Source organism: Melopsittacus undulatus, chromosome 1 (genome assembly GCF_012275295.1).
Source record: "Melopsittacus undulatus isolate bMelUnd1 chromosome 1, bMelUnd1.mat.Z, whole genome shotgun sequence".
Lineage (NCBI taxonomy): Eukaryota > Metazoa > Chordata > Aves > Psittaciformes > Psittaculidae > Melopsittacus > Melopsittacus undulatus.
This window is the reverse complement of record NC_047527.1, coordinates 125,439,296-125,455,015: the sequence shown is the minus strand read 5'-3', so window position 1 is coordinate 125,455,015 and position 15,720 is coordinate 125,439,296. Positions and strand designations below refer to the sequence as shown.

At 35.5% G+C, this 15,720-nt stretch overlaps 1 protein-coding gene across 4 annotated transcripts in view; it reads right to left on the bottom strand.

Moving 5' to 3' along the window:
- The window catches only part of PHF14 (PHD finger protein 14), a 165,846-nt gene that overhangs the window by 29,816 nt on the left and 120,310 nt on the right, over window positions 1-15,720 (bottom strand). For 2 of the 4 annotated variants that reach the window (XM_031052446.2, XM_031052444.2), the window contains exon 18: window positions 8,518-8,631. The exons of 1 other annotated variant lie outside the window; for it this stretch is intronic. In XM_031052446.2, the coding sequence (XP_030908306.2) occupies window positions 8,518-8,631 (114 nt within the window). Of the gene's footprint in view, window positions 1-6,658; window positions 6,742-8,517; window positions 8,632-15,720 lie in introns of all 4 variants that reach the window. One more of the 4 variants, XM_031052445.2, reaches the window with a different exon arrangement.

Here is a 15,720-nt window from a genome sequence, read left to right as displayed (position 1 = left end):
AAATAAACCAGAAAATTTCTGACATTATATATTACCTAGAATAAGAATTATTGCTTTGTTCACATAGGGCAATGTGAAGTCTAATATTTACACCGCATACAATGACCAGGGAATGTATTTGCTTAATTTTTCATTCAAATATTAAAGATCAGAGAGAAGACAAAAATACCTCAGGAAAGGTAGAAAAAAGAACATTAAGATTGTGTAGAAGACATACTGAAGAAAGAAGTTACATTTATTTCCCTCCAGGAAAGAATTTCCATTGTGTATCACATGTGCCACACAGCAAGTAGCTTCTATGACATCAGTAGCTTATATGACATTGTACAATATCACAACATGGATATCTCAAAACAATCCAGCCATAGCTGACTAGACAGTGCACACAGGTACACTGAAGTCCATGACATCAGTACAGCTATCAAAATATACAACAGGTAGGAAATAGACTTCAACTTGTACAACTTGCTGCTATTTTCTCACCTAAAGCTTGCATAATTCTAACTTTTCATTCCATTTCCCACTCTCCTCCTCTGGCCAAAAAAAAAAAAAAAATAATTCATTATTTAAAGCATGACATTTAAACTGAAATTAAAGCTATTATTCCTTCTTAAAATATAACAAGTTGTTTAGCCTCCATAACACTTTAAAGTGACCAAATAAAACAACATGTGAATTTCAAATTGAATTTACAAAAATTAAAACTATTAAAACTTAAAAATATTATTAAATATACATTAGTTGTATTTTAATTGTTTTTTTCAGATTCTATCAATTTTAAAGGATGTTTCAGATTATTTTTTTGTCAAATAAAAAAGAACCTAGTACAGTTCAAGGAAAGATATTTTTTTTCTTCTGAAAGGAATGAAATTCCAACTTAACTTTCTTCAGATTACAAATAAAATTTTGTACACAAGTGATTCTAAATGACACTGGCTTCCCATTTTCAATGGTGCTATTTTTTCAGAGAATGTACACACAAAACAATTACCCCTTTATGTAATCTGGAAATGTCAAATAATAATAGTTCAGAGAAAATATTGTTTTCATTTGAGTCAAAATACTCATTTTTACAACAGAAAGAAAATATGAAATCCTAAAATCTCTAGAGATGCCATGCAGAAAATCTATATACATAGGGAAAAAAAAAAAAAAAGAAAAAGTAGTAGGCAATTGTTCACACAAGCTAATTCCAAATTAAAGCCATGGTAAAATTAATGAGTCTCAGAGGTTAATAAACTGCTCATTTGGCAGCATTTATTGTGGCACATTGTTTGCATGTTTGGCCATTTTTCTCTTACTTTTTATTAATTATAGCTACTTGGAATTGATGGTGTCCAGCTTACACATCAGTGCATATCCATACTGATGAATGTGCCCCAGATGTTGGAGCCATGTGGAGGGTCTGTCTGTACACAGGATTTGTGCTGTAACCCTCAGCATTTTCCTGCAGTGAACTTGCAGGCACTTCTGAGAACAGAAATGTAGCTGACAGGAAATTCCAGGAATGTCTCTCTTTTCCCCTCATCACTGCATGAGAAAGACATTCTTACTGAGAGTTAGGTGTATGTACTTTTGATGGGGTACTCAGTGCTGCCCTGTGCTAGCTTTCAATCATTCTTCCTTTTCTCTTCCCCAAAGGAGAGTGTGATATCAGATGATAACACTTATCTGACTACTTTAGTGTGCTTTTCTCCACAGTCCATGTGTAGACAATGATGTCAATTTCTGAATTCAATTATTTGGGTACTGGGAAAAAAAAAACAAAACCCCTCAACAGTAATTTTCTAAATTTCTAGTATGCTTTTTTTATTGCCTTTAGAAATATGGCAATATAAGACAGAATACTGGAGGGATTCTTGGCTTTTGACATTTTTAATTGCCTCTGCTTTGGTTACTATGCAATAGATATTTTCGGCACCTACATATAATGTATCTTTGTAAAATCCTTTAAAATATTATTTCAAACCAATGAACGCCATTTTCTATTTGCCTTTAATTTCCTCTCAGTAGTAAATTCATCAGAGTGTAACAATTAATTAACTTAATTAAGCTAACTTAATTATGTTCTTTCGTAGGTCAATATGTAGAGCTACTCAGATTAATAGCAGAGCTTGTAAAGTTAATCTTCTTGTATAATGCAAATGATGCCAAGTCATGTATTAAATACCTTCCTGATACAGGACTGAATGTACTTTAAAGAAGGGCAGAGACTGTGAAAAGGTTAAATAAAGAAAAATGTCTTAGATTTGTGAAAATTCTGAACAGACCTAATTAATTTTTTTAATTAATAATATTCTTCTACGAAGAGCCCTCATTTCATAAGGCCATTTAAGTTTGAATGTACATAAATAAATTTTTACTTCAAAAGCAGAACTGTGTGACAGCATTTTAAGCCATTTTGCGACCTTTATGTTTTGTTATTAAGAAGATTACATAAAACAGTCATGTGAAGAGATTAGAGGGAAAACACAAATTCCTAACTCCAGAGCATTTCCATGTGTACTGTATTTCCCAGTTTATTTTACAGAGGAATCACTTCAGTAGTCAAAGGTATTATGTTCCCTTCTGTGCTCATTATTAATTCACTTTTAACACAGTTAGACTCTAAGGCTTTTTAGGCATGTGGCTTAGCACTTTCGTTATGAAATATTAATCGGAACTACGGTAATCATAATAATTACTTCTGGAAGCATAAAAAGTAAAATAAAACAGCTCTCCCAGGTGCCAAATGATCTGAATAGGTGACTCAACTCCACTGTTTCAATAAATGCTTGGAACCCATACTCTGACACAAGGAGCTGGACCATGGGCCAAATCACCACATTTCAGCCAAGTAACCAAATTTCAGTCCTCTCTCCAATGAACCTGACTTCAGATCAGAGGTCAAAGAAATGTTCTAAATGCATAGCAATTCCAGACTTGTGATCTGTTGCAACTTTCTATTGCCGCTCAAAGTAAACAAAGTGAAGGGATGCAACAAATACTCTCTAGGGTGCTCTGCACAGGAGCGTAAAGGAAAATACTCCAGAAGTGTGAAAGCCATCATTGCTCAGAAGTTTTAAAACCAGAATAAAGTATTAATAAATGCACTGGAGGGCTCAATCCTGTATCTATTAAGGGATGGATTCCACCTAATGTTATCTTCTCTTTGTTGAAGTATGTCATGTAGTGTTTGTGATATTGCACAAAATTAACATCCTGATCTCAGTGCAGAAGCAGGTTCAGAGCACAAATCAGCCTTGGTTCCAAAATCACAGCCCTACAACTGTTGATATAAAGGGGGGATAATTTATCTACTATATAGAATAACTGGTAAATTATCACATGATTTTTCATCAGAAAACAGTCTGCTAGGTCCATACAGTAAAGAAATTTCCCATTACTTTTCTAAATGGGAAAGCTCTTCAGAAGTGAAAAATTTAGTGTTCAAGAGTAAATATGCAGTTCAACTCACCCTATATGGGTAACTGTGGGTTTTTTCCCCTCAGCAGTGTGTCAGGAAGAACAACATACTTGTAGCAACAACAGTCTGACACAATTCTTCTGTTAAGTGAGTTCAAGCTAGCAGCTACACAGAACAGAGGGAAAATATTGTTATGCCTATGAACTTCAGAAAAGAATGCACAGCCTTTTCACAAGCATGTGCATAAAAGCTTTGCATTTATACATACACAAATGTATACTTTGATATTTTCTTCTGTTCTCTAAGAATGCAAATCATCTTTTCTGCCTCTTGCCAATGCTTATTCTACATGATGATTGAGTTATTTTCTCAAAAGAAAGATGGTGGTGGTGGAAATCCAATTATTTAGCAGTCCTCTTATAATAGCAGATTGAGGAAATATCACAAACATTATTCCAAGATTTGCCATAGAATTACTTTTTATTCAAATCTTTCAGAACATGTTCCATCATACTTTGTTGAAAAAGCAAACACCTCAGTGTCATAAAGTAGCATAAGGATGTTCTGAAGTTTACAGTTTGGGGTTTCAAATGAAACCTCTTTTCATATTAACTTAAATAGCGCTTGTGGGGAAAGGTTATATCCAGAGAACAAGGAAGGAATATAACTCAAGAAAAAAAAAAGATAGTATCAGCTGCTAATTGTGTTCATAAAAATTAAGAAATGCTCCCTTTGCTCATATACGAAATAATGCAGACAGCTCCCCCAGATTTTCAAAGCATAATACAATGATTTAAATACTGAGTTCTATAATCCTTTTAAGCTACTGGCACCATACTTATGACTAATGCCAGATGACTTAAGCACGGGACACACCTTTTCCTATAAAACAAAACACTATACCTCAGCCCTGCATTACTTATGGAGAGAATTCTGGTCTCTATTCAGAAAACTGCAAATACTGAATGTCTAATAGTTCAGAAACAGATGAATGTGTACCCATCTTAATCTTCCTTTAGTTGAGAATCAAAGTATTTTGCACAGCTTTTATAGTTTTAATATAGCACTCAGAAAGCACCACAGATGCATAAGCTGTTCATGTTCATATGCTACCATCACATCATTCAGACTTTACGCTAAAATGCTTCTAACATAGATATATGGGGTTTTTGCAGCAAAGGCAGGGAGTTGGTTGGTTAGTTCATTTGGTTTTACCCAAGAGAGAGAATTGCACAGCATTTCCTCTGTATCTGTACTGCTCTGGTAATGCAGCCATTCAAGAAGAACAGCTCTGTTAGCCCCTAGGCTTACACTATTAAAACATGATTAATTGATTTGCCATGGGATTGGCAAAGGAAATTAATACACATAACTCATGTATTTCTATTTTACTTCCAATTAAAGAAAAGGATATGCCTCTTATGAGATTTAGGTTTAAGGAACTGTCAAAACTAGTCTCTCCTTACTTAGATAACCTACCACTGACACCATCACTCCCCTTGGATTAAAGCGGTGCTCAGGAGAAATGGTATCAAGATACAACCTCCCCCCTTCCATACTGCTCTTCAGCTACTACATGAAAAAGGAAAGCAAAACTACTTTAACAACAAACCTTCAATTTCTTCATCACTGCATATACATCCATAAAGCTATATAAATTTTTTACTAAATATATGCAACTGGCAGAGACACAATGAAAATGGCCATAGAAAAATGAGTAAGGGTCATGAAATACAATTCATCACCCTTCCAATTTTATCGAATTATTACAGTGTTATTCAAACAAGAGCATTCACACATTTTAAAGATTTTAAAAACCTCTGAAACTTAAGTAATCAAAACATGTCCAGAGCATTGCCTTTCAACAGTTCATGGTAAAGAACATTTGATATCAGGTATATTTTAATGCATTAACTCAGGGCATACCAACAAAAATGCAATTCTGAATTCTGAAAGGATTGTGGGAACAAAATTCCCACTTAAAGCACTACTATTCAAGGGAAACCACCAACATACATCATTTAGTAAAGCATTCTATGAAATCTGTGTTATTGAACAGTTTTATAAGAAATTGCTAAGAAGGTCTAATGACATGACACCGAAATTAGGATGTTACAAATCTGTCCCCTTTCAAATGCATAGATTTTTTTCTTTCATTTCCACTTTTCAATTCCAATTCTTAAAAAAGACAACAAATGTATACAACACAGGAAACTTCCTTATTTTAGTATGGATACTAATTAAAATCACTCAACCCTTTAAACCTACAGAACTTAAATTTTAATGAGGTTTTCACAGCTTTTGAAAACACAGAATAAGGTCTCTTTCTAACTTTAAACAGAGTTTGGTTATTCTATAACCCAAAGTGTTTTTATGTCTGAAATATACCAGTGAATACACGCACTTTCCTGAATCCTGCACAGGTACAACAATTTCACAGGTATCTAAATCTAAACACCCAACATGCTAATTATTTCTGCAGTGCCTTCTGTCATATGCCACATAGCTGGACACTCTCCCTAGGTTACACAGAATTAAAGCTGATTTTAGAGTATGAAAAGAAGCTGGGAAGAAAGGAGGCAGAGAAGCAGATGCCAGCCTGCCCTACTGTTGTGTGGAACTCAAATTTCCACCATTTAAGAGGAACAACTGGACAAGCAAACCAAAGCCTCATTTGAGTGATTAAATGACATCCTACAAAGTTAAAACTGATGGCAGAAGTAACTTAAGTGTTGGATTCAGATTGGTGTATCTAAAAAGAAAACTGTAAGCAGGAAAAAATATGCTTTATACAAAGTAATGTGGCAATGAGATTGTCTTTACTTTCTCCTGCCAGAAGCTGTTTCTCCTCAAATTTGCAAGTCCAAGTCATTTTCTGAATATCACTTTCCACATTCTTCTCAGGTTTTCTCCACCTTCCTGAAATCCCTATCTGTAAGCCATTTTGCTTTCTTTAAACTTTTCTCATATTTCTGTTTTCCATGGCTGCATTTGAGCTTTTCCTTAATATCTGCCTTCTCACAAGTACTGATGGGTTAAATTCAGATGAGACATAAACTATTATACAAATAATATACAAATAATACAGTCAGCAGCTGTAGTCGATACTAAAAGAATATAAGAAAGAATGTAATATAAGAATATATTCCAAGAGTTCTCAACTAAAATGAGAAATAAAAAAGACATTAGTTGAAGTAAAGCTCTGTTTTATAGGGTGCCATTCACAAATGTTTGTTTACAGTGCTGACTTACCCATGCGTAACTTAGATGGGCTGTTTCATGGTGGGTTCTGAATTTGGAAATGCAGGATAGTGGTCCTCCCCTCTCAAGGCTCCCTGCAAATCCAACCACAAAACTCTTTCTGACTCACCTTTCTCTGTCTTTTTATAAACTGCAGTAAATATGATTTGAGAAAGTCTCATTCCCTTATAAAACACATATAATACTTTATGACCACACATTCAGTAAAACAGCTTCAACATAAACTATTACTGAGATATTTAGAAGAATTTGAAACATGTACTTTCATCTTTCAATTCTCTAAAGTCTACTCTCCCCCACAGTTTAGCTGGTTTTATTCCACAAAGACAAAAACTGCATACCCATCTTCCTCTCATCCTTTTACTGACTAACTATGTTTCATCCCTCCTTCTCCAGCACTTTTCCTCTATTTTTTTTTTTTTAATATAATCTGTACTCTCTCTTTTTATTTCTCCAGCGGAGTGAGATAAGCTGGCAAAGCTGAGACTCAAGAGGGAGAACCCATGGCACTCCACAAACTAGAAGTCCCTTTGCTACTCAAGAATATATACAAAAGCTTACAGAAAGCTTATATTAGTGTATCCTCAGGACTCCTTAGATGTGATAACCTGACTTTCTATCTAATTAGAATATGTAGTGATACTCCAAAATAAGTGAAGTACCTATTTGGAATAATCCAGAAGACACTCTTTAGAATTCTCTTGGCCCTGTACTGCGGAATTCTCTCTTCTTCAGACAAAGTGACAAGACTATCAGAGGAAAGGAGAAATTCAAGAAGGTACTTGATAATTATCTAAAAGCTGCACTGAAGAACTAATAAATGGCACTGCATTTCCTATGGCTGGTATTTCATACTCTCCTTTATTAGGAAGATTATAGTCAAAAGAAATCTGAGAAAAAAAAACCAAGAAAGACTAGCCTTTATATGATCTGGTACTCAAATATCTTTGACGATACTGATAATAATAATGAAAATAATTAAAATAACAATAATAGTGATTATAATAATAATAATGATGATGATAAACCTGTTCGAGGAAGCCAAGATTAATAATGTTAAGGCTACTCCAAATGAAGGGCTTTCTTCTCACTGGAAGAGTTAATTTAAGAATAATAGTGGTTCTCTGAAAGGACAATTGCCACCATAAAATGCAGTTGTGAGCCTGAATTCTACAGACAAGCTCTCCTTCAGCTATGGTGTGCTGTGACAAGTACACATTGAAGGGACAGAACCCCAAGTCATTGCCTACATTATAGAACTATAAGCCAGCACTGTTTCGTATAAGAAGGGGAAGTATAGGCTTAAGTTTGTACTACACCATTATCATCTAGTATAATTTTTTGGAAAACAAGGGCACAAAAAATAGCACAAGATTAGCTAGGTTCTTTCCTTTGCACACCCCATTTAACCCATCACTTAGCTGGGTTATTAGTTCAAATCTAGTGAAGGATGACAAAAGCTTTGCAATCTATCTATATACCTACGTACAGATTCTGCTTTTGGCTCTTCAGTGTCACAGAGTTTAATTTGACAGAATCTAATGGGACAGTAACAGTAACAGGATGTTACTTATCACAGTGTGAAAGACAGGAACAAGAGGAAATATTTTCCCAATCACTGATAATAAGAAATAATATTAAAAAGATAGCAGAGGGAATATAATTGACTTAGAGGTACCATTAATCAAGGTCTTGAGATTTACATTGGTCTTGCATGTATGGGAGAATAAAATTGAGCTTTAGCTTTGAAAAGTCTCTGCTATGAGTAAAACACTAGGCATGAAAAACAGAGGCAAACGTGTATCCCCCAACAGTTAACCCTGGAAAAGAATAGACACAGAATGTCCTACCTCTTCTGGATGTTTCTGTGCCACCGATACCAGCTCTTCAGAGCTACTTCTTGAGGTAGAGGGTACCACATTACCTGGGGCCTCTGAGACCACCTCATTTGACGGTTCGGAGTCCTGAGGGCAACAGAGACAAATAGACCCCTCAGCAGCATGTTGACGTGGCACTTTTGAGAGGAACTGTGCTCTAAGCCCAGGCAGCGAAATTAAAAATACTTGAGGTCTTAAAACTCTACTCTTTTTATGCTGGGCAACTTCTCTTACCCCAGAGACAAAAATATCTCTCATATATTTTCTGTTAAAATGGCAGCACTTCCTTCACAAGAGCATTTTAAGACTTATGAAATAGCCATACAGTATTTCAGGATTGCAAAGTTCTAAATAAGGATGCTTGTTTTGCCCATACCTACCCCTGCTCATGAAATGTAGGGAAGGGAATTTTACATTTCATCCCCTTATTCAAGATAGAGGTTTCTGCGAAACAGCAGGGACCATGCTAGAATAATTCCCCCTCCCCCCCCAAATGTATTTTACCAATCACTGCAAACCAATATAGCACACAACCTGGTAAGGTCAGAAAAATTAGTAGACTTGTCTGTCTATTAGTAACTTTATCACTACAGTAAAATAAATAAAATAAAATTTCTTAAGTAGTTTACATTCTATTTTCCAAATTACCTTGTTTTTGCAATGCAACATGACAAGATCAGTAGAAACACAACCCACTTTAATGCCTTCACTGCTTCACACTGTGGTTTTGATAACTGCATAACATAGATTGCGATATTTTACTACAGAGAAAAGAAAATCCATGAATCTATTTCTACTGTGCCTGCCGTAATGCTCATTACAGAAGATATTTTAGATGTCATCGCTTAGCAAGCAGAATATGTGCTTTTGATATATCACTTTTTCTCTACAGCTATTAATTGCAATGAAATCAAGATTATATTTTGGAAACTGCAAGCTGAAAAGCTCATTATTAAGTTTTTCAATATAACAACCTCTAAAAAGTAAATTAAAATTTCATAATAATAATATTCAGCATTTGTGGTTTAGCCCAATGAAACTGACTGCTGGAAGGGAAAAAATGAACGCTGTTTCAACAACTGTTACTGAATCACATGGAGATTCACAGGTAAAAGCAGATACTGTAAAAGAACTAATACATGGAAGAGGTTGCAGGAGATTCAAAAGTTGGGCCTGGTAGGGGAATTATCTCTATTTTCTACATCTTTTCAGAGGAATCCCTTTAAAATAGCTTAAGAGATTAAAGATCTCAAATAATGCTTTTTATGTCTCTCATTGCACCACCTGCCTGTGACTTAATAAAAGGATATTCTGGCCCATTCTGTGGCTTACCAACTTAAGATTTGGTATGAGTAAGACATTTTAGGAAAAATCAGCTTTCAGTGAAGGCTAAAGAAAACCACCAATTAAAATGTTAACAATGAAATCAAACTGCCCTTGCACATAAGTGTTTTATGGGCATAAGCACGGGATCTGTGGAACAGAAGGAAAAATGAGATACCTTGGTAGAGCTATCATCCCAAATAATTCCATGACAGTGATAATAAAACACTAATGTCATTAATTTTCATCTTTCACAGTTCCTGCAGACAATGCCAACACCACATCTAAATGCACTGAACTATGAGGAGGAACATCTCTAGCATTCTGATTACAGAAGTCTGCATTTCCTCTAGTGACTGTATGAAACCCCATGCTCTGTATGCCATAAAAATAAACCTTGCATTGTGTTAATCCTGAAAGCTCGCTGTTTTCCCTAGCAGATCTGGACTTGAAGAGGCAAACATCCTCTCTCTCAAAGGCTGCCTCATTTTGGTTTTCAGTAAACTATGACGATGAAACTATCTCTTCTTGTTGACCCAATTAGCCATGAACTGGCTCTGAGTACTGAACAGTATGGTTTTGTTTTCTCCTTGAGAACTGGAAAGTTAAATCACCATCATGCAATTTATCAGCTCAATATGTTTCCAGCAGCTCTTCTGCACTACTTACAAATCCAAAAGTAACAACCACATCTGCTGGAAGAAAATGATGTACTTGTCTGAATCTTCTGGTTCAGTGATTTCTCTCCCTGAGTTCTGCCTGTCTTTTGTGCCTGAACAAATTTTTATTATGCTGCTCTTACCTGTGGGCAGATAATGGCAGTAACCGTTTATTGTCACTTATGTTTTTTTTTTAAAGTAATAAACTTCTTTTTTAAAGATTATCTGAGCAACTGTAATTTGGTAAACACATATTTCTGTTACAGCCCTTTTGCCTTAACAGGATGACAGATTCTTTTCCACCATAAAGTCTCAAATATCTTCTGCTGAGCAGCTGGACCATCCTTCCCAATAAATCTCTTGAGAAACAGGTGGCTAATGCACTAATTTTTAGGGAGATGGGTGAAAATCACATTTTATTATTCAGAAATCACAGAAAATGCGTCTCTTTCCAATTATGCTGGTTTTATTATCTCTTTCCACACTGCTGTCACGTCTTAGGAAAACTGCATCGAGCCTGAACATAGGTAAGAAAGGCAATCTATGTTGATCTGAACTAAGCATATTCAGTAAGGGGAATGAGATCCTTTCATGTGAGGTACAATGATAAAAATGCTGCAAGGTGCAACTGAGAACCTTCATAAAGCTTCTCTGTGTTATGAGTACATGTTCAAGTGAGCAGCAATTCTGGTAACAAGTCCTGATAACGTTACCTGTACTCAGGCAAATAGAACAACCTGAAAATGTGTTAGCATCATTTGTTTCTGTAAAGGAAAGGCAAAAAATCTGTATTGCTGACGTAAACCAGTGTCTCTTCTGAAGAGGTGTTAAATGGAAAAAAGTACTTTAAAAATAATTAAAAATAGCTTTTTGTCCTTCCAATTATTTGTATCGCAACGTACTGTACTGACTTTGCAAAAAGTCATTCCTTTCTTTTCAAGGCCTTGCATGATGAAAACCATGCCAATGTCTTATGGCTCTGTAAGTCTCAACTGCCGCAGTGATGGACATGACTGTTAATGGACAGGCAATCAATACAGTAAGCAATTTGGTACATGTCTTTTCTGATGCTTCAGCCCTTCTCATTTTATTAAAATATTGTTGTATTTTCTGATCTACATAGGAAAGCTCACATCAGCATTTTAAAGTTGACAGATCAACACATAGCTTTTTAATGGATCACAATATTTGGTTGCATAAATTAATAAATTATGGGGAAAACCACTATGTGGTACTTTCAGTTTCCAGAAAATACAGAAATTCTGTATGGAAATTTAAGTGCATTATAAACAAATTCAGAATGCACAGTAATTATGTTTTGCCTGAAAAATGCAGATTGTGATCGAAGCTCCATAGAACATGATCCTTCTTGGACTTAGGAAACTTTGAAGAGGAAACATGAAATGTGTAAACATTCTGCTATGTTAATGCAAGAAAGACAGCCCTGCTTTGAATTATATCTCTTTTCCTATGCCCCAAATGCTCATGCAGTTTAAGATACCGCAACAGCATTGGCTTGAATCAATCACAGTTCTGCAAAAAATACTTTAAGTCAATGTCGACACAAACACATAACAAATTGGGTATTCTAGTCCTGGTATGGAACTTGCTTGCTCGTCTCGGCAGCAGACACAAAAATGTACACGGTTAAATTCTGAGTCTTGGACTGTCAACATTTTATTATAGTTTTTAATTTAGTCAGCAAAAATCAAAGGAGACAATGACTGGTAGGAGGTGAGGAATCAGACGTGCATCAAACTGTAGCACCTCTCTGAAAGCATTCAGTTCTTTTCTCCCCTTCCTCCCATTTGGTGTATTTGCTATTTGCATCCACTGCAATAGAAGCAAACATTTGGCTTTTAGCTTTGTCCCTTTTGTGAGCAGAAGCATCACCGATACAATACACTGATAAATCAATAGTGCATACAGATGTGATTTGTGAGCTACATAAAAGTGATAGAATTCAGAGAAAAATACTGACATTTCATGCTATGCTGATATTGTGGCTTAATTTGAGGATTTCACTATTTTTATCTCTGGTTTCTTAAAAACCAAATAATTAGTATCAAGACACATACACACATATGTATTGCATAAGTAAATATTATACAGAATTTTATATACAGACATGTACACTCATAAGGAATGTTCAAAGTGAACATTATGGTAACTAAATACTGTGATTTTTTACCAATCCATGTTACCATCAGCACAGATGTCCCACACAAAACAGAAACATACAACACAGCTGCCGATTTTGAAGAAAATGGAGAAATGATGCATATTTTTTAAAAGTGTGCATATGCTTATGCTAGAAAGCATAAGAAGTTGCATTTTGAGAAAGATGATGGAGAAATAGTGTCTCGCAATGGTATCTAGACCAGCCAAGCAACTTTCTGTCATGGCTACTTTAAAACAAAACCAAAATAGAATTGAAACAAATCAACCCACAAACCCTTTATAAATTATTTCAAGCTGACAGGTTTGAATATATTATGTTAACTCTGCATCAGTTTTCATGTATCATCCTTTACTTTGGTCTAGTTGAAAATTACACAAGTCATAAATTAGCTTTAAACAAGTTTTGAATCAGCCCGGAACTAGTTTTCAAATTAAAGAGCTGTCAGTATATTACATGCTACTGTCATTTTATTACCCCTATCAATTCTGTGTGGCCTGAGGTAGAAAGAAAATGGATGCTGTCTTCATTTGCAAAGGGTTTATCTCTCACACCAGGCTGTGAAAACATGACTGCAGTAATGAATTGGAAGCAAAAGTTACTAACAAAGACTTCTAACAGTAACAAAGTAGAAATATTTGTCCCCCTTTAGACTTATGGAGGGGGGGGGGGGGAGGAGGAAGCCCTTTTTGAAACATGAAGACAGCTTCTTAAGGCTGAAGGACTAAGGGAAGAAATTAGCACATTTTTATCAATGTGCTAAAGTGCTGGCAGCCTCACAGAGTATCATTTTCAGTGCTGCACAGAAAAACCCTCCTGAGGCAGACCAAAGGTGCCTCTCTAGCCCAGACCACAGAAGAGCCCTCCACCACCTGACAGACTGCTCCTAGCATCCTTACCTTCTCTTGAACCCCAGGGGTATACTTTGAAAGTATTCACAACATCTTACCCAGAATTTAGTAAGATCTGGTGAAGACAAGGTATCTGCAGCTCTCCACAGTTCACAGGTGGACAAAGTAAATCCCCAGGGGAAATTCAGCATTTATCTCAATTGACTCATATGCAAGATCAATCACTGCCATTCCTAGGATTTTACCCTTTGTTAGTTAATGAGATAAAAATGTGGGCTTTGCACTTTTAAGTCATGCTCCACAGCTGTAAAATTTCCCTTCTTTCTGTTTGCCTTTGTCACTCTCCTCATGCTGATTTTATTTAACATCTGACCATCTCCTCTCTTCCTCTGCCCTCTCCAAAGGCAGGAAATTACAAATGCAACCTTCAGTGTACATGTGCTAACCTCCTACGCTGCCAGTCACAAAGGCAACACCGTTGTCATGTCCTTGGCAATTTTTTCTCTCTCCTGAGAAAGAGACCATGACTTCCGTGTTTATACACTGTTAGCACAACAGGAGCTCACTCCCTGCTGACTCTGAAACTACCTCAGTTCGTGTAATAAGCCTTAACCTAGTTCTAAACCCTCTGCCTTCTTTTAAAGACAGAAACAAAAGAAAAGCCTTTTATAATTATCTGTTTTCCAGAGCAATTACATTCTTTAGCCTCACACTATTCTTTTTTAATTCAAACACATTGTGCAATATGAAGGACCTTAGGTTACAAGAAGTTACAAGAAGTTTGAAGTTACAAAGTTACAAGAAGTTTACAACAAATACCCATCCATTTCAATTTATAATCCATGTTTCAGTAAACTAAACCGCTGACAAAACAAGCTTGCATCTCTGAATTCTACCTATATTTCCAAGTGTCAAAGGATACATTCCCACTTTTACTGTTATTTTATAACAAGAATGGGGTGCTACTATTGCCAATATTTTACTAGAAGTGTTTGAACAAAGTATGAAAAGAAACAGGGTCACACATTTTCTCTGCATGACTTCCTCAGTGGAAAAAAAAATAATGTACATATACTTAAAGCTAGAAAGAGCACTCTCAATGTTTTCCATATTTATTCATCCAACTTTATCACATGCAAATAGAAACAGCAAACAGGAGAACATTTTACCATTTAAAGATATTATTTACTGACCTCTGGAACCTGAATTAGTTTCCCCTTTCTAACACATATTTTCTACATTTCCATTACCCAGTGTACCAACCTTACCTCTTTTTGGACTGAATTCTCCGCGTTTCAAATCAAACTCTCCTAGATTATTGTATTTCCCTTTTACTTTTTCATAATTCATTATTTCCCAACATTCAAAAGCTGTACTTTCAGCTGCCCTTTCAATAGCTGCTTTTTCTGACCCCAGAATTCTCTGAACAGTATTCAAAATCAACTACTAAAACACCATAATTAACAAAATCACATTAGAATACAAAACCTGAAATTAAACTTCAAAATGCAGATTCCCCAAACTAACCTCACCTCATACGTATAATGCAAAGGAATACAACATTCTTGCTACTGTCATGGATTAAAGCCACTGATCAAGCACAGTGGCTCAAACTACTGGTAAAAATTTCTGTACAAACATGCACATCACCACCAGAAATTTTTAGAATTTCTTCAGTAAAGGGAAAAAGCCTGTATCTATCCTTTTTTTTTTTTTTTTGTGCAAAATCTCCTGTCTTGCAGAATCTGGTAATTATCTGGTTGCACCAGAGCAACAGACTTTATATGAATATCCTTTTGCAGGATATTAATATATTGACAAGACTGCTGTACTATGCCATTGTCACTGCACATAAGAGTAACTCCTTTTTGGTTTTTTTTTTTTGTTGTTGTTTGTACAGTGTTCTTCCTATATATTGTTCAGCTGTTTTTTCTTATTATGAATTAGGTTACAGGCAGGCATATACCATAGCCTAGAAGGTATTTTTGTCATGATTTTATATTACATGAAGTTTTAAGTCCTTTTATGGAGTTCTAAAAGCTCCTTAAGACAATACACATGTAATTTGTTACTGCTGGATCAGGATATTTCATCTTCCCTGTGCTCATTTTGTACAGCTCTGATCTCTCCGGTCCCTCCCCCACCTCTCTGAAAAAAAAAAAAA